The sequence below is a fragment of the Oncorhynchus gorbuscha genome, linkage group LG13, assembly GCF_021184085.1.
Source record: "Oncorhynchus gorbuscha isolate QuinsamMale2020 ecotype Even-year linkage group LG13, OgorEven_v1.0, whole genome shotgun sequence".
Taxonomy (NCBI): Eukaryota; Metazoa; Chordata; class Actinopteri; order Salmoniformes; family Salmonidae; genus Oncorhynchus; species Oncorhynchus gorbuscha.
In genome coordinates, this window is record NC_060185.1 from 4559181 (window position 1) to 4578701 (window position 19521).

The 19521-nt window shown below is 49.2% G+C and overlaps 1 protein-coding gene across 1 annotated transcript in view; it reads right to left on the reverse strand.

Moving 5' to 3' along the window:
• fndc3a (fibronectin type III domain containing 3A) overlaps positions 1-19521 on the reverse strand; it is a 110708-nt gene that overhangs the window by 73298 nt on the left and 17889 nt on the right. Inside the window, 1 exon segment of the mRNA XM_046296291.1 lies at positions 101-177. Within this exon segment, the coding sequence (XP_046152247.1) occupies positions 101-177 (77 nt within the window).

The window sequence follows — 19521 nt, forward strand, 5'->3', positions numbered from 1 at the left end:
GAGAGCATACCCGTGAAACAGGAAGAGAGGGAGAGCATACCCGTGAAACAGGAAGAGAGGGAGAGCATACCCGTGAAACAGGAAGAGAGGGAGGGCATACCTGTGAAACGTATCCAGGAGGAACATATATTGGAGGCACTGAACCATTAGGGGACATCATGGGAACCTGAGCAGGGCCTACAGAGGAAAAGAGACACATCAATAAGGATTAAAACAGGTGTCAGGCACCCCCCACCCACCCCCGTCCCTCCCCAGAACCATTAGGGGACATCATGGGAACCTGAGCAGGGCCTACAGAGGAAAAGAGACACATCAATAAGGATTAAAACAGGTGTCATTATTTGTTCAACAACCTTCCGTTGGTTCAAAAGAGAATTTTCCAACAATCTCAAAGTGGCCCGCAAGCCTCATCCAACAGTCCAAACGATGCATCACAATGGCAAGTCCACTCAGTCAATATCCTCCCCTAGCATCCCATTTTTTTTTTTTTTTTTTATCTATCACCCTCCGTCCCCCAGCCAAACTCATTTGGGATGTTGAACCGAACAGAAACTTTACAGCTCAGCAGATTGGGAGGAATAAGAGCCCCTCCTGACCTCCTCTAGAGGAAGGGTGAGAGGATTCATCCCAACTGGCACTGGAATCCTCAGGGAGTCATTTGGGATGCATTGAACCGCAGCTAGCAGAAACTGACAGCTCAGCAGATTGGAAGAGAGAGAGAGAGAGACAGAGAGAGAGAGAGAGAGAGAGAGAGACAGAGAGAGAGACAGAGAGAGAGACACAGAGAGGAGGGGGAGAGACAGAGAGGAAGAAGGACAGAGAGAGAGGGAGAGAGAAACTGAGAGCTCAGGGGGGAGAGAGAGAGAGAGAGAGAGACAGGGGAGAGAGAGAGAGGAGAGAGAGAGAGAGAGGAGGGGAGAGAGAGAGAGAGAGAGAGAGAGAGAGAGGAAGGGGGAGAGAGAGAGAGGAGAGGAAGGGGGAGAGGAGAGAGAGAGGGGGAGAGAGAGAGGAAGGGGGAGAGAGAGAGAGAGGGGGAGGGGGAAGAGGAGAGAGAAGGGGGAGAGAGAGAGGAGAGGAAGGGGAGAGGGAGAGGAAGGAGAGAGAGAGGAGAGAGGGGGAAGGGGGAGAGGAAGGGGGAGAGGGAGGAGAGGAGGGGGAGGGAGAGGGGGGAGGGGAGAGAGAGAGGGGGGGAGAAAGGGAGAAGGAGAGAAAGGGAGAACGAGAGAGGGAGCACTCTGCCTAGCTGGCACTTTCTTTAACACATTCCTGCACTGTGAACGCAGGAGATAAACATGAAAACGAAAGTCACACACACACACACACACACACACACACACACACACACACACACACACACACACACACACACACACACACACACACACACACACACACACACACACACACACACACACTAACCTCCCGACTGTCCTGGCGACAGAGCGTTTCTGTTCATATTGAACGTAGAAGGAAGACGGAGAAAATACAGGTAAAATAGTTGCCTTTTAGTCAGGCTTAGAGGCCCTCATACAGAGACAGGCTCTTACTGTGCTATTCTATCCACGCCCCTCCCCCCACTCCCCTGAGTGGTCAGAATAGGCCCCTCCTACCAGTTGTGGAAGTACACATCAGCAGTCAGGACAAAGAACACTTCCGTGTTCTGTCTCCTAATCTTTTGAATGAGCTTTACGATTATATCATCAAATTCATGAAAACAATGGTAATTTCAGGGATACAGTCGCTGGGGGAAGTCTACACACCACCTGTGCAGTCTTCACACGTTGCCACGTTAAATTTACTCTGGATTACTCTTCCTATCAATCTATGAAAAACTTAGTCCACATTTTGAAAAAGTCAAAGAACATTTATAGAAATCATCCAAGTTAGAAATTAAACTAGAAACATTAAAAGGAGGATGTTTTGATAATGACTTAATACTTGGTGGAAGCAACCAGGTATCAGAGCGGTTCGTCTTTTTGAATACGATTCTACCAACCTTACACAACTGTTCCTGCAACATACACCGAGTGGACAAAACATTAAGAACACCTGTTATTTCCATGACAGACACCGAGTGGACAAAACATTAAGAACACCTGTTATTTCCATGACAGACACAGAGTGGACAAAACATTAAGAACACCTGTTATTTCCATGACAGACACCGAGTGGACAAAACATTAAGAACACCTGTTATTTCCATGACAGACACAGACAAAACATTAAGAACACCTGGACAAAAGTGGACATTAAGAACACCTGTTATTTCCATGACAGACACAGAGTGGACAAAACATTAAGAACACCTGTTATTTCCATGACAGACACAGAGTGGACAAAACATTAAGAACACCTGTTATTTCCATGACGTACACCGAGTGGACAAAACATTAAGAACACCTGTTATTTCCATGACGTACACCGAGTGGACAAAACATTAAGAACACCTGTTATTTCCATGACGTACACTGACCAGGTGAAAGCTACGATCCCTTATTAGACGTCACTTGTTAAATCCACTTCAAATCGGTGAAGATAAAGGGGAGGATGACAGGTTAAAGAAGGATTTTTAAGCCCTGGGACAATTGAGACATGGATTGTGTCTGTGTACCATTCAGAGGGTGAATGGGCAAGACAAAATATTGAAGTGCCTTTAAACAGGGTATGGTAGAAGGTGTACTGGTTTGTGTCAAGAACTGCAACGCAACTGGGTTTTTCACGCTCAACAGTTTCCTGTGTGTATCAAGAATGGTCCACCACCCAAAGTACATCCAGCTAGACAACAGTACGAAGCATTGGAGTCCACATGGGCCAGCCTCCCAGTACGAAGCATTGGAGTCGACATGGGCCAGCCTCCCAGTACGAAGCATTGGAGTCCACATGGGCCAGCCTCCCAGTGGGAAGCATTGGAGTCCACATGGGCCAGCCTCCCAGTGGGAAGCATTGGAGTCGACATGGGCCAGCCTCCCAGTGGGAAGCATTGGAGTCGACATGGGCCAGCCTCCCAGTGGGAAGCATTGGGTCGACATGGGCCAGCCTCCCAGTGGGAAGCATTGGAGTCGACATGGGCCAGCCTCCCAGTGGGAAGCATTGGAGTCGACATGGGCCAGCCTCCCAGTGGGAAGCATTGGAGTCGACATGGGCCAGCCTCCCAGTGGGAAGCATTGGAGTCGACATGGGCCAGCCTCCCAGTGGGAAGCATTGGAGTCGACATGGGCCAGCCTCCCAGTGGGAAGCATTGGAGTCCATGGGCCAGCCTCCCAGTGGGAAGCATTGGAGTCAACATGGGCCAGCCTCCCAGTGGGAAGCATTGGAGTCAACATGGGCCAGCCTCCCAGTGGGAAGCATTGGAGTCAACATGGGCCAGCCTCCCAGTGGGAAGCATTGGAGTCAACATGGGCCAGCCTCCCAGTGGGAAGCATTGGAGTCGACATGGGCCAGCCTCCCAGTGGGAAGCATTGGAGTCGACATGGGCCAGCCTCCCAGTGGGAAGCATTGGAGTCGACATGGGCCAGCCTCCCAGTGGGAAGCATTGGAGTCGACATGGGCCAGCCTCCCAGTGGGAAGCATTGGAGTCGACATGGGCCAGCCTCCCAGTGGGAAGCATTGGAGTCGACATGGGCCAGCCTCCCAGTGGGAAGCATTGGAGTCGACATGGGCCAGCCTCCCAGTGGGAAGCATTGGAGTCAACATGGGCCAGCCTCCCAGTGGGAAGCATTGGAGTCAACATGGGCCAGCCTCCCAGTGGGAAGCATTGGAGTCAACATGGGCCAGCCTCCCAGTGGGAAGCATTGGAGTCGACATGGGCCAGCCTCCCAGTGGGAAGCATTGGAGTCGACATGGGCCAGCCTCCCAGTGGGAAGCATTGGAGTCGACATGGGCCAGCCTCCCAGTGGGAAGCATTGGAGTCGACATGGGCCAGCCTCCCAGTGGGAAGCATTGGAGTCGACATGGGCCAGCCTCCCAGTGGGAAGCATTGGAGTCAACATGGGCCAGCCTCCCAGTGGGAAGCATTGGAGTCAACATGGGCCAGCCTCCCAGTGGGAAGCATTGGAGTCAACATGGGCCAGCCTCCCAGTGGGAAGCATTGGAGTCAACATGGGCCAGCCTCCCAGTGGGAAGCATTGGAGTCGACATGGGCCAGCCTCCCAGTGGGAAGCATTGGAGTCGACATGGGCCAGCCTCCCAGTGGGAAGCATTGGAGTCGACATGGGCCAGCCTCCCAGTGGGAAGCATTGGAGTCGACATGGGCCAGCCTCCCAGTGGGAAGCATTGGAGTCGACATGGGCCAGCCTCCCAGTGGGAAGCATTGGAGTCGACATGGGCCAGCCTCCCAGTGGGAAGCATTGGAGTCAACATGGGCCAGCCTCCCAGTGGGAAGCATTGGGTCGACATGGGCCAGCCTCCCAGTGGGAAGCATTGGAGTCGACATGGGCCAGCCTCCCAGTGGGAAGCATTGGAGTCAACATGGGCCAGCCTCCCAGTGGGAAGCATTGGAGTCGACATGGGCCAGCCTCCCAGTGGGAAGCATTGGAGTCGACATGGGCCAGCCTCCCAGTGGGAAGCATTGGAGTCAACATGGGCCAGCCTCCCAGTGGGAAGCATTGGAGTCAACATGGGCCAGCCTCCCAGTGGGAAGCATTGGAGTCAACATGGGCCAGCCTCCCAGTGGGAAGCATTGGAGTCAACATGGGCCAGCCTCCCAGTGGGAAGCATTGGAGTCGACATGGGCCAGCCTCCCAGTGGGAAGCATTGGAGTCGACATGGGCCAGCCTCCCAGTGGGAAGCATTGGAGTCCACATGGGCCAGTCTCCCAGTGGGAAGCATTGGAGTCAACATGGGCCAGCCTCCCAGTGGGAAGCATTGGAGTCAACATGGGCCAGCCTCCCAGTGGGAAGCATTGGAGTCAACATGGGCCAGCCTCCCAGTGGGAAGCATTGGAGTCAACATGGGCCAGCCTCCCAGTGGGAAGCATTGGAGTCATGTACTTTTTGGTCAATCTACTCAGATGTATTATGTTCAATACAAACAAAACACAAAAAAACAGATGATGTAATGTTTTTAAAACAACACATGTATTCGTAGTAAGAAGTAATCTGGTATTATATTTCCAAAACGATTGAATAAATAGCCTATAACTTCAGTTTATTGTTGTTGTAGCCTTGAGTTATTATGTAAATATTAATGGCCATTCTCTGTCATTCCTTAAAAACTCACCTGTCAGATGTATCTATAGTTATGCACATGCAGATAAGGGATATATTTACAATTATAAACTACGTGGTTTGAGCCCAGAATGCTGATTAACTGAAAGCTGTGGTATATCAGACTGTATTGCACAAGTATGACCCCCCCCCCCCCCCCCAAAGGTATTTTTTACTGTTCTAATTATTTCTGTAACCAGTTTGCGGCCTATTTAAATTCCTTTAATTCACATTAGAGCTCAATAATTATTGTTTTAAATGGAAAACCATATTTTGCTCGTTACGTTGATATTTCTACTTAATTTGCTCAATAAAGTTATGGAAAAAAGGTATACTGACTAAATGAGGTGACTCATGCTGGGATTTTTGTTGGGGGGGGGGGGGGGTTCATGCCTTGTGGGTGGGTTTTGAGTGGTCATTTTTGCTAGACCTGGCAACCCTGTGTTTGTGAGATTGAGTCTGACTAGTAGAAACGTCATCTTCTCTTCCCTAGCAGATGAAACTCAAAACATTGAAAAACAACCATGCAACAATTTCAAAGACTTTACTAAGGTACAGTTCATAGAAGTAACTCAGTTAATTAGAGTCCAGACATGAGTGGACCTGGGAGGGCATGGGCCCACCCACTTGGGAGACAGGCCCAGCCAACCAGAATTAGTTTCCCCCCCACAAAAGAGTGGACAGAAATACTCCTCAGCACCCCCCCCCCCCCCCAAGGTGTTTTTAAATGTTTGGTATACTCCGTGTATATCCATTGCTCAAACTCAGTACATTTGTTTAGGAATCATTGATAAACAGCACTATTCAATACCTTGTCTCTGATTTTATTTTTTTTAAAGCAGATTTAAAGTCAGGGTGTAGACTGGACAATTCAGAAACAAGTCGATTCCTATTGGAGAAGCAATTCTGGTGTGTCTTTGCATAAAAAAAATTGTGCAATTGTCCCGCAGAACTCTTCCCCAGTGTAAGGTTGTATATAATAATAATAATAATAATAATAATAATAAAGTTATATTTGTGTTTGTGGATGAAATTACCTCTTCCAGATACCTTTGATTATGTCCCCCCCCCCCATACACCGAAGACCATTCAAAAAGCATACAATAACTCAAAAACAACAACGCTACTTCCTGGAAAACAACATCACTTTCATACTGTGTAAGACAACTCGATTCTGCCCCCTACAGCCCAACACAAATACTACAGGTCCAGCACAGCAGCTGTTCACTGAACTGTGTTACATCACAAATTGTCAACATGGGGTAAATCACCTAGTTAGTGTCAACATGGGGTAAATCACCTAGTTAGTGTCAACATGGGGTAAATCACCTAGTTAGTGTCAACATGGGGTAAATCACCTAGTTAGTGTAGACTCACTATGTCAACATGGGGTAAATCACCTAGTTAATGTCAACATGGGGTAAATCACCTAGTTAGTGTAGACTCACTATGTCAACATGGGGTAAATCACCTAGTTAGTACATCTCCACTATGTCAACATGGGGTAAATCACCTAGTTAGTACATCTCCACTATGTCAACATGGGGTAAATCACCTAGTTAGTACATACCACTATGTCAACATGGGGTAAATCACCTAGTTAGTACATCTCCACTATGTCAACATGGGGTAAAGCACCTAGTTAGTACATCTCCACTATGTCAACATGGGGTAAATCACCTAGTCAGTACATCTCCACTATGTCAACATGGGGTAAATCACCTAGGTAGTACATATCCACTATGTCAACATGGGGTAAATCACCTAGTTAGTACATCTCCACTATGTCAACATGGGGTAAATCACCTAGTCAGTACATCTCCACTATGTCAACATGGGGTAAATCACCTAGGTAGTACATATCCACTATGTCAACATGGGGTAAATCACCTAGTTAGTACATCTCCACTATGTCAACATGGGGTAAATCACCTAGTTAGTACATCTCCACTATGTCAACATGGGGTAAATCACCTAGTTAGTACATCTCCACTATGTCAACATGGGGTAAATCACCTAGTTAGTGTAGACTCACTATGTCAACATGGGGTAAATCACCTAGTTAGTGTAGACTCACTATGTCAACATGGGGTAAATCACCTAGTTAGTACATCTCCACTATGTCAACATGGGGTAAATCACCTAGTTAGTGTAGACTCACTATGTCAACATGGGGTAAATCACCTAGTTAGTACATCTCCACTATGTCAACATGGGGTAAATCACCTGATGATCCAGGACGGGGTAGCAGTAGCAGAGAACACTACAGTTGCTCGATATCCCGTTGGGTTTCCATGGAGAGGGAAGATGACAGGGTCACAGTCACACTAACCAGGGACACACACACACAGCTGGGTCACTCTACCCTATAAGCACATCTGAATGAAAACAGCCCTGTCTCCTCTATCTACCACTGCAGTATGTGGACAAAAGGATAGGATCGAAGTAAGCTCCCTTTGTGGAATTCGTAATAGGCTAAATGCTAAATGGTATATTGACTTTGTAAGAAATTCCATAAAATGTTTCATAAAAATTTATGATTATTTTAAACATCTACACTACATGACCAAAAGTATGCTTCAAACATCTCATGGGGCATTAATATGGAGTTGGTCCCCCCCCCCCCCTTTGCTGCTATTACAGCCTCCACTCTTCTGGGAAGGATATCTACTAGATGTCGGAACATTGCTGTGGGGACTTGCTTCCATTCAGCTACAAGAGCATTAGTGAGGTCGGACACTGATGTTGGGCGATAGGGCCTGGCTCGCAGTCGGCGTTCCAATTCATTACAAAAGTGTTCGATGGGGTTGAGGTCAAGGCTCTGAGCAGGCTAGTCAAGTTCTTCCACAAAGATCTCGATAACCCAATTCTGTATGGGCCTCGCTTTGTGCACGGGAGGCATTGTCATGCTGAAACAGGAAAGGGCCTTCCCCAAACTGTTCCCACAAAGTTGGAAGCACAGAATCATCTAGAATGTTATTGTATGCTGTAGCATTAAGATTTCCCTTCACTGGAACTAATGGGCCCGAACCATGAAAAATAGATCCAGACCATTATTCCGTCGGACTGCCAGATGGTGAAACTTGATTCATCACTCCAGAGAACCTGTTTCCAATGCTCTAGAGTCCAACGGAGGCGAGTTTTACACCCCTCCAGCCGACGCTTGGCATTGCGCATGGTGATCTTAAGCTTGTGTGCGGCTGCTCGGCCATGGAAAACCATTTCATGAAGCTTGCTGACATTGCTTCCAGAGGCAGTTTGGACTTCGGAATGAGTGTTGCAACCGAGGACATACAATTTTATACAAATCGACTAGACAGTAGTGGAGAAAGTGGAAAGTTTTAAGTTCCTTGGCGTACACATCACGGACAAACTGAAATAGTCCACCCACACAGACAGCATGGTGAAGACAATGCAACAGCGCCTCTTCAACCTCAGGAGGCTGATGAAATGTTGCTTGTCACCTAAAACCCTCACAAACCTTTACAGATGCACAATCGAGAGCATCCTGTCAGGCTGTATCACCACCTGGTACGGCAACTGCACCGTCCTCAACTGCAAAGCTCTCCAGAAAGGAGTGCGGTCTGCACAACGCATCACTGAGGGAAAACACCAACACCCAATGTCACAGGAAAGCCAAAAAGATCATCAAGGACAACAACCACCCGAGCCACTGCCTGTTCACCCCACTACAATCTAGAAGGCGAGGTCAGTGCAGGTGCATCAAAGCTGGGAACGAGAGACTGAAAAACAGCTTCTAGCTCAAGGCCATCAGACTGTTAAAGAGCCGCCACTAACACAGAGAGGCTGCTGCCTACATACAGACTCAAATCATTGACCACTTTAATAAATGGATGTAATAAAGGTATCACTAGTCACTTTATATAATGACACTTTAATAATGTTTTCATTCCCTACATTACTCATCTCATATGTATATACTGCATTTTAAACCATCTATGCCGCACAGCCATCACTCATCCATATATCTTTATGTACATATTCTTATTCCATCCACTTACATTGAGTGTATTAGGTAGCTGTTGGGGAATTGTGTGTAGCATTTCACTACACTCACATTAACATCTGCATGTGACCAAGAAAATTGTTTTTTACACGCCATGTGCCCCATCACTCGCCACTCCCGTTCTGTGAGCTTGTGTGGCCTACCACTCCACGGCTGAGCCGTTGTTGCTCCTAGACGTGTCCACCTCACAATAACAGAGCACTTACAGTTGACCGTGGCAACTCTTAGCAGGGCAGAAATTTGACAAACTGACTTGTTGGAAAGGTGGCATCCCATGACGGTGGCACATTGACAGTCACCGAGCTCTTTAGTAATGCCATTCTACTGCCAATATGGAGATTGAATGGCTGTGTTCTCGGTTCTATACATTATCGGCAATGGGTGTGGCTGAAATAGCCGAATCCACTCATTTGAAGGTGTGTCCAAATTTTTTATATATATATATATATATATATATATATATATATATATATATATATATATATATATATATATATATATATATAATGTATTTAGATAATCAAAGACCCATTGGCTAGACTGAGGAAATAGTCTAAATGATGAGCTACCTGTGAGTCACTCATTATTCCAACTGTAGAAGAGAAGGTTGTGTAACAGACAAAGAAAATAGGGAGAGCCATCATCCTCAGGGAGCTAACAGGGAGCATCCCTCGACCTGATCGTCTCCTTTAAATCGTCTTCTCCTGTCCTCTTCCCTCATCTCCTACTCTGCCATACAGACTCTTCTCCACACAGACAGCCATTGATTTTCAGATGAAAGATTATCATGTTGTACGGAAGGCAGGAGAGCACACCCTGCCTTCAACCATTGACTCTGGCTTTGAGGTAAACAGATAACGTTGTCGTCACGTCAGCTCGCCACAGCCTCAACTACAGACCTTACTGATGGAGGGGGGGGGCGAGGGAGAGAGAGAGAGCTTCCTTCACTGTAGTTAGCAGTGCCACTGCAGAGCAACAGGCTAGTAGTTAGCCTAGCTGGCGATGAGAGGAGATTGGGATGATAGCCTATGGTATAGCAGCTAGCCTATATAAAAATCAGTATAATTCCCTTGTCCTGGCTGCCAATCGCTGTGCTCCGAAGCACCTCTCACTCCCATGGCTCTCTCTGACGCCTTCGCTGATCAGAAGGACGCGCAGCTGCCAGTGACGGAACGGGAAGCGCCCTTCGTAACGCAGCATTGCGCACACAGTAGTAGGCTAAACGAGTTCAAGGTTCAACAACTAGCATGGGTTGCTAATATGACTAGGATTGTATTTTTGGCTGCTGGACAACGGAATAAAGTTGATTTGAAAACCAATATAACGTGAGAAATACTGATTTTGTAAACAGAGTGTTCATAGAATAATCCCCTTAACATTCCTATGTTCGGAATTTGGCTCGGCTACTTTGAAACACGGCAAGACACGCCTCATAAAATTGTTTATACCGGTTGCAAGACCCACTGGTTGATGCTTATTGATAAAACCCTCTTAGGCCTCACCCCCCCCTATCTGAGATATCTACTGCAGCCCTCATCCTCCACATACAACACCCGTTCTGCCAGTCACATTCTGTTAAAGTTACCCAAAGCACACACATCCCTGAGTCTCTACGCTGTTTATTATCTACACCGGGTATTCTCAAACTGGGGTACGTACGCGCAAAGCCATTGGGGCCAAACGTGATACACATTTTTTTTAATAATTATCTTCACATTTTCTAACAGTCCATTTATATTTTCCAACGGGGCTATGTATTTGGGTGCGTTTTTTTCCTCTCGAACTGAGTAGGCCTCATTTCACTGCCAAAAGTAAAAATGAAACCATCTAGCAAAATAACAATAATAATGTCAAATAATTAACATCCATTCACGTTAACCGTTAACTCTCTCGCGGGAATTCCACTAACGGTCTGGAGTAGCCAAGCGTAGCTGTTTCATTCTGTTTGCTCAAACATGGATAAATGGCCCACGTGCATAGACACACAAACCAGCTCTACTGGTAGTACTGCTACTACCAGCAGTACTACACCTGCATCTGTCGACAACACAAGCTGTACTGCTTCCACAAGCACATCCAATGCAGGCATCAGTAACTCTACATTTGTTGTTGGACCAGCTGGCACGGACACTGACTGTTGTGAATCGGATGCGGCCCGAAGAGCTACTGGCCCCCTTACCCGGGAAAGCACCGAACAACAGACAGGGATGTTGAACCAGCGAAAAGGTGCAAATATGATGAGAACTACATTGATTTTGGGGTTCAATTATATTAGGAGTAGTGCCTTTCCTCAACCATATGTGCAAAAGTACTTTCTCACAATCACCACCTTCCGGAGACACCTGAAACCCCACCTCTTTAAGGAATACCTAGGATAGGATAAAGTAACCCTTCTCACCCCCCCCCTTTAAGATTTAGATGCACTATTGTAAAGTGACTGTTCCACTGGATGTCATAAGGTGAATGCACCAATTTGTGAGTCGCTCTGGATAAGAGCGTCTGCTAAATGACTTAAATGTAAATGTAACTCGACGAAAGCTTCATTCTTTAATAGACATTTAGAAACAAAAACAGACCCATTTGAAAAATAAGCCACAGGAGTTTGAGTGAGAATAAAGATGATTTCGAGTAGTAAGACATGTATAAAAGCAAAAGATGCCATTAATAAGAAGGGGTTAGAAGCGTCTGATATGGTGAGCTACCGAGTGGCTGGGACAATGCTGGGGGGGAAAGGCCCCAAAAACTATACAGACAAATAACACTGCTTCACGACACATCAGTGACATGGCAGGTGATGTTTTGAAACAATTCGTGCTTCGCAATACAAGCCAGTGAATTATATGCGTTACAGCTGGATGAGTCAACAGGCCTGGCACAGCTCCTGGTATATGTCTGTTACAGCTGGATGAGTCAACAGGCCTGGCACAGCTCCTGGTATATGTCTGTTACAGCTGGATGAGTCAACAGGCCTGGCACAGCTCCTGGTATATGTCTGTTACAGCTGGATGAGTCAACAGGCCTGGCACAGCTCCTGGTATATGTCTGTTACAGCTGGATGAGTCAACAGGCCTGGCACAGCTCCTGGTATATGTCTGTTACAGCTGGATGAGTCAACAGGCCTGGCACAGCTCCTGGTATATGTCTGTTACAGCTGGATGAGTCAACAGGCCTGGCACAGCTCCTGGTATATGTCTGTTACAGCTGGATGAGTCAACAGGCCTGGCACAGCTCCTGGTATATGTCTGTTACAGCTGGATGAGTCAACAGGCCTGGCTCAGCTCCTGGTATATGTCTGTTACAGCTGGATGAGTCAACAGGCCTGGCACAGCTCCTGGTATATGTCTGTTACAGCTGGATGAGTCAACAGGCCTGGCACAGCTCCTGGTATATGTCTGTTACAGCTGGATGAGTCAACAGGCCTGGCACAGCTCCTGGTATATGTCTGTTACATTGGATGAGTCAATTAAGGCCCTGGCTTCTGGAAACCAGGACAACATGAGATAATATTTTTGTACTGGACAGCTTTGATGACATCAAATGGACTTTGGTGGTCAAGATGTGCTTGGTGTCTGTCTGATGGAGCAAAAGATGACAGGGAGACATAGTGGAGTGGTTAAACAGTTGCTCCCGAAGCACATCCTCTTCTGAGGCAGGACAACATGCAGCATCCACCGATTTTGGGTACACTGCAGCATCCACCGGACACTGCAGCTCCACCTTGGGACACTGCAGCATCCAATGGACTTTGGTGGTCAAGATGTGCATCCACCTAGAGGCTTGGTGTCTGTGCTGCATCCACCAAAATGCTCTTGACACTGAGACACCTAGAGGCTCTTAGGGCAGCATCCACCGACTCTTGGGTACACTGCAGCATCCAAACAGTTTGGGTCACTGCAGCATCCACCTAGAGGCTCTTGGGTACACTGCAGCATCCACCGAGAGGCTCTGGGTACATTGCAGCATCCACAGAGAGGCTCTTGGGTACACTGCAGCATCCACCGAGAGGCTCTTGGGTACACTGCAGCATCCACCTCTTGGGTAGAGCATCCACCTAGAGGCTCTTGGGTACACTGCAGCATCCATCCACAGAGGCTCTTGCATCCACCGGTACACTGCAGCATCCACAGAGAGGCTCTTGGGTCCACTGCAGCATCCACAGAGGCTCTTGGGTACACTGCAGCATCCACCGAGAGGCTCTTGATGCCAAGGGAATGCCTGACAGCTTGAAAGACATTTTGAACACTACAGTACAGTGAAAATAGTTAACTTTGTTAAAGGAAGGCCCCTGAACTCTTGTGTATTTTATGCATTATATGGGCAGCGACCATGTAACGCTTTTACAACATACAGAAGTGGGCTGGTTATCAAGGGGCAAAATATTGACAGGTTTCTTTAAATTGAGAGACGAGCTTGAAGTTTTCTTTACTGACCATAATGTTCACTTGTCTGACTGTTTGCATGATGACAAGTTTCTCACACGACTGGCCTCTCTGAGTGATGCTTTTTCTCACCTGAATGATCTGAATCTAGGATTACAGGAACTCTCCACAACTATATTCAATGTGCGGGACAAAATTGAGGCTGTGATTAAGAAGTTGGAGCTCTTCTCTGTCTGCATTAACAAGGACGACGCACAGGTCTCTCCATCATTGTATGACTTCTGTGTGCAAATTACGGACAATGTCAAATGTGATATAGCGACGAACCTGAGTGAGTTGGGTTCGCAATTACGCAGGTACTTTCCCGAAACGGACGACACAAACAACTGGATTCGTTATCCCTTTCATGCCCTGCCTCCAGTCCACTTACTGATATCTGAACAAGAGAGACTCATTGAAATTGCAACAAGCGTATTGTGAAAATATAATTGAATCAGAATCCAGATGATTTCTGGATAGGGCTGCGCTCAGAGTATCCTGCCTTGGCAAATCGCGCTGTTAAGACACTGATGCCCTTTGCAACCACGTACCTACGTGAGAGTAGATTCTCGGCCCTCACTAGCATGAAAACTAAATACAGGCACAGACTGTCTGTGGAAAATGATTTAAGACTGAGACTCTTTCCAACACAACACAACATTGTTATGTGCATCCTTTAAAGCACACCCTTCTCATTAACCTGTGGTGAGTTATTCACAATGTAAGATGGTTAAATAAAGAGCTAAATGATTGATTATTATTATTTGTGCCCTGGTCCTATAAGAGCTCTTAGTCATTTCCCACGAGCCGGGTGGTGACAAAAACTTACACTCATTCTCATGTTTAATAAATGTATCGTATAGTGTGTGTGTGGCAGGCTTACAATGAGGGCAAAAAACAACATTTGAGAGTGCACTGACCCTGGTGCTAGAGGGGGTACAGCAGACCCTGGTGCTAGAGGGGGTTACAGCAGACCCTGGTGCTAGAGGGGGTTACAGCTGACCCTGGTGCTAGAGGGGGTTACAGATGACCCTGGTGCTAGAGGGGGTTACAGATGACCCTGGTGCTAGAGGGGGTTACAGCTGACCCTGGTGCTAGAGGGGGTACAGCTGACCCTGGTGCTAGAGGGGGTACAGCTGACCCTGGTGCTAGAGGGGGTACAGCTGACCCTGGTGCTAGAGGGGGTACAGCTGACCCTGGTGCTAGAGGGGTACAGCTGACCCTGGTGCTAGAGGGGTACAGCTGACCCTGGTGCTAGAGGGGTACAGCTGACCCTGGTGCTAGAGGGGTACAGCTGACCCTGGTGCTAGAGGGGGTACAGCTGACCCTGGTGCTAGAGGGGGTACAGCTGACCCTGGTGCTAGAGGGGTACAGCTGACCCTGGTGCTAGAGGGGGTACAGCAGACCCTGGTGCTAGAGGGGGTACAGCAGACCCTGGTGCTAGAGGGGGTACAGCAGACCCTGGTGCTAGAGGGGGTACAGCAGACCCTGGTGCTAGAGGGGGTACAGCAGACCCTGGTGCTAGAGGGGGTACAGCAGACCCTGGTGCTAGAGGGGGTACAGCAGACCCTGGTACTAGAGGGGGTATAGCAGACCCTGGTGCTAGAGGAGGTACTGCTGACCCTGGTGCTAGAGGGGGTACATTTACATTTAAGGTACAGCAGACCCTGGTGCTAGAGGGGGTACAGCTGACCCTGGTGCTAGAGGGGGTACAGCTGACCCTGGTGCTAGAGGGGTACAGCAGACCCTGGTGCTAGAGGGGTACAGCAGACCCTGGTGCTAGAGGGGGTACAGCAGACCCTGGTGCTAGAGGGGTACAGCTGACCCTGGTGCTAGAGGGGTACAGCAGACCCTGGTGCTAGAGGGGTACAGCAGACCCTGGTGCTAGAGGGGGTACAGCAGACCCTGGTGCTAGAGGGGTACAGCAGACCCTGGTGCTAGAGGGGGTACAGCAGACCCTGGTGCTAGAGGGGTACAGCAGACCCTGGTGCTAGAGGGGTACAGCTGACCCTGGTGCTAGAGGGGGTACAGCTGACCCTGGTGCTAGAGGGGGTACAGCAGACCCTGGTGCTAGAGGGGGTACAGCAGACCCTGGTGCTAGAGGGGGTACAGCTGACCCTGGTGCTAGAGGGGGTACAGCAGACCCTGGTGCTAGAGGGGGTACAGCAGACCCTGGTGCTAGAGGGGGTACAGCTGACCCTGGAGGTACAGCTGGAGGTTGAATGTTGATGAAGGAAACACTGCTCTATTCATAGTCACTACCTACCCCACTAACCTGCACCCCGAAACCCCGTATCGGTATCCCGCTGGATATTTTTATTTTATATTTAGTTAACCTTTGATTAACTAGGCAAGTCAGTTAAGAACAAGTTCTTATTTACAATGAAGGCCTAGGAACAGTGGGTTAAACTGCCTTGTTCAGGGGCAGAACAACAGATTTTTACCTTGTCAGCTCGGGGATTCAATACTGCAACCTTTAGCTTACCAGTCCAACGCTTCAACCCCTAGGCCACCCGTCGCCTCCTCCCTAACCGCTAGGCCACCCGTCGCCTCCTCCCTAACCGCTAGGCCACCCGTCGCCTCCTCCCTAACCGCTAGGCCACCCGTCGCCTCCTCCCTAACCGCTAGGCCACCCGTCGCCTCCTCCCTAACCGCTAGGCCACCCGGCCACCCGTCGCCTCCTCCCTAACCGCTAGGCCACCCGTCGCCTCCTCCCTAACCGCTAACCGCTCCTCCCTAACCGCTAGGCCACCCGTCGCCTCCTCCCTAACCGCTAGGCCACCCGTCGCCTCCTCCCTAACCGCTAGGCCACCCGTCGCCTCCTCCCTAACCGCTAGGCCACCCGTCGCCTCCTCCCTAACCGCTAGGCCACCCGTCGCCTCCTCCCTAACCGCTAGGCCACCCGTCCTCCTCCCTAATCGCCTCCTCCCTAACCGCTAGGCCACCCGTCGCCTCCTCCCTAACCGCTAGGCCACCCGTCGCCTCCTCCCTAACCGCTAGGCCACCCGTCGCCTCCTCCCTAACCGCTAGGCCACCCGTCGCCTCCTCTAACCGCTAGGCCACCCGTCGCCTCCTCTAACCGCTAGGCTACCCGCCTCCTCTAACCACTAGGCTACCCGCCTCCTCTAACCACTAGGCTACCCGCCTCCTCTAACCACTAGGCTACCCGCCTCCTCTAACCACTAGGCTACCCGCCTCCTCTAACCACTAGGCTACTTATTGTTATGTTTTTATGTTACTTTATTTTTTTTTAAATATTTCCATAATTCTTCTTGAACTGCATTGCTGTTTAAGGGCTTGTCAGTCAGCATGTCACGGTAAAGTCTATACTTGTTGTATTTGGTGCATGTGACTAATAAAGTTTGATTTGAGTATGGGAGCCTAACCAAACCAGCTGAACTGAAGCACATGAGAGCGCGAGAGAGAGAGAGAGAGAGAGAGAGACACACAGTGAGGGGGGTGTAGAGAGGGAGTGAGAATAGGAAAAAAACACCTACTCTTTTACATCAGACTGACGCACGACTGCTGCCAGGAATCAGATACAGATACCACCTCCCCTCATCCATCCCCACCCTCTCTCTCCCTCCCTCCCCTTTCTCCCTTTCTCCCCTTTCTCTCTCCCAGCCACTCGCTCCCCCTCTCTCCAGCCACTCGCTCTCCCAGCCACTTGCTCTCCCTCCCCCTCTCTCCAGCCCCTCGCTCTCCCTCCCCCTCCCTCCAGCCCCTCGCTCTCTCTAGCCCTTGCTCTCCCTCCATCCCCCAGCTCTCCATCCCGTCTCCCTCCATCCATTCCAGTCTCTATCCCTCCCGCCCTCTCTCCCTCCCGCCCTCCACCCCTCTCTCCCTCCACCCCTCTCTCCTCCACCCCTCTCTCCCTCCACCCCTCTCTCCCTCCACCCCTCTGCCCCTGAGGAAAACCAGCATTTCCAGGCATTCCACTGAAGCCCAAGAGAAGGAATAACCTAGAGCCCCCTCTCATCTTTACAGCAACAGTTCCTATTGCAGCTCCATTAGGCCTCCTGGTCATTCACAGTGGCAGGTAGTCTAGTGGTTAGAGTGTAGAGGAGGTAGGTAGCCTAGTGGTTAGAGTGTAGAGGAGGTAGGTAGTCTAGTGGTTAGAGTGTAGAGGAGGTAGGTAGTCTAGTGGTTAGAGTGTAGAGGAGGTAGGTAGTCTAGTGGTTAGAGTGTAGAGGAGGTAGGTAGTCTAGTGGTTAGAGTGTAGAGGAGGTAGGTAGTCTAGTGGTTAGAGTGTAGAGGAGGTAGGTAGTCTAGTGGTTAGAGTGTAGAGGAGGCAGGTACAGCCTGCTCTGACTGGGCTGTGGTACGAGTCAGAGACAGAGAAAAAAAAGAGAGACGATGTACAAGATTAATTGAGACAGAGAGGGAGGGGCGAGTAGTCGAGGTAGAGACGTGAAGGGAGAGAGGTAGGGAGAGAGAGGAGCAGAGAAGTCCTGGCCAGAGGACTCAGGTTAATAATGCCACTGACACTATGGGCTGGGGTCCGGATTAACAGAGAGGAGTAGAGAGAGAGACGGGAATAACACACAGGGGGACCAATTTGTTAATCCGGTTATGAGATTTAAGAACGTGGAGATTCTAATTCCACTTCTCCTCCTCAGAATCCCTGGGACGTTCATGGGCTGAGAGGGGGTAAGAAAGAGACAGGACAGAAATAGGGAGGGATGGAGAGAAGATTGGGATGAGAGGGGGTAAGAAAGAGACAGGACAGAAATAGGGAGGGATGGAGAGAAGATTGGGCTGAGAGGGGGTAAGAAAGAGACAGGACAGAAATAGGGAGGGATGGAGAGAAGATTGGGATGAGAGGGGGTAAGAAAGAGACAGGACAGAAATAGGGAGGGATGGAGAGAAGATTGGGATGAGAGGGGTGAGTGTTCTGGGCTTGTTTTCACAGCCAGCATCTCTCTCTCACACACACACTATTTAACCCGGCATTGTTGGGATCATAAGTAAGCATTTCGAGGTAAAGTCTACACCTGTTGTATTCGGCGCATTTGACAAATACCATTTGATTTGATTTGCACTGAGATGACGTAACAAGTCCAAAGACCATCGACTCTCCCATCTCCGATTCCCCCTCTCCCGTTCTCAGAGAGCACAGCACTGTCTCCATCCTTCTACAAAACACATCCAAAACAAAAACAAAAACGGCTGATTCTGCTTCTCACCATCCCCCTCGTTCCCTCCCTCCACAGCCCTCTCCTCCCCCTCCCTGGAACCAAACAACAGTGAGAGAATGAGTCACAAGCTCATTCATTCTGAAAGCCACTCACTGCAGATGCTGTGAATGAACAGTGTGTGTGTGTGTGTGTGTGTGTGTGCGTGTGTGTGTATAAACTGTTGTATGTTTCCGTCTCTATGGGGCTGTGGATGTGAACTCATGCATGTACTGTAGCCTAGATAGAAAAGGTTAAGACAACCTAATGAATCCATGCAGAAGCAAATCGAAAATAAACAAATTCTTTGGACCAGCGGCCAGAGAGACAATGACTGGAAGTCAATGTTAGCAGTACAGATAGTTAACGATGTTGTGTTGGCGCTGAGCGTGGGGTGTTGTCTTGGCGCTGAGCGTGGGGTGTTGTCTTGGCGCTGAGCGTGGGGTGTTGTCTTGGCGCTGAGCGTGGGGTGTTGTCTTGGCGCTGAGCGTGGGGTGTTGTCTTGGCGCTGAGCGTGGGGTGTTGTGGCTGTATATGTGTTGTGTCGTGTCGTGTTAGCACTGCCTGAGTGTCCTTGCCTCCTGCCCACTCGCGGGCCACTGCGGAGGTGGCTCCCTCCATCTCAAACACATACAAACAAGCCGAGACGCACACACAGGCAGCATAATCAATGCAGATGCTGTGAATGGACTGCTGGT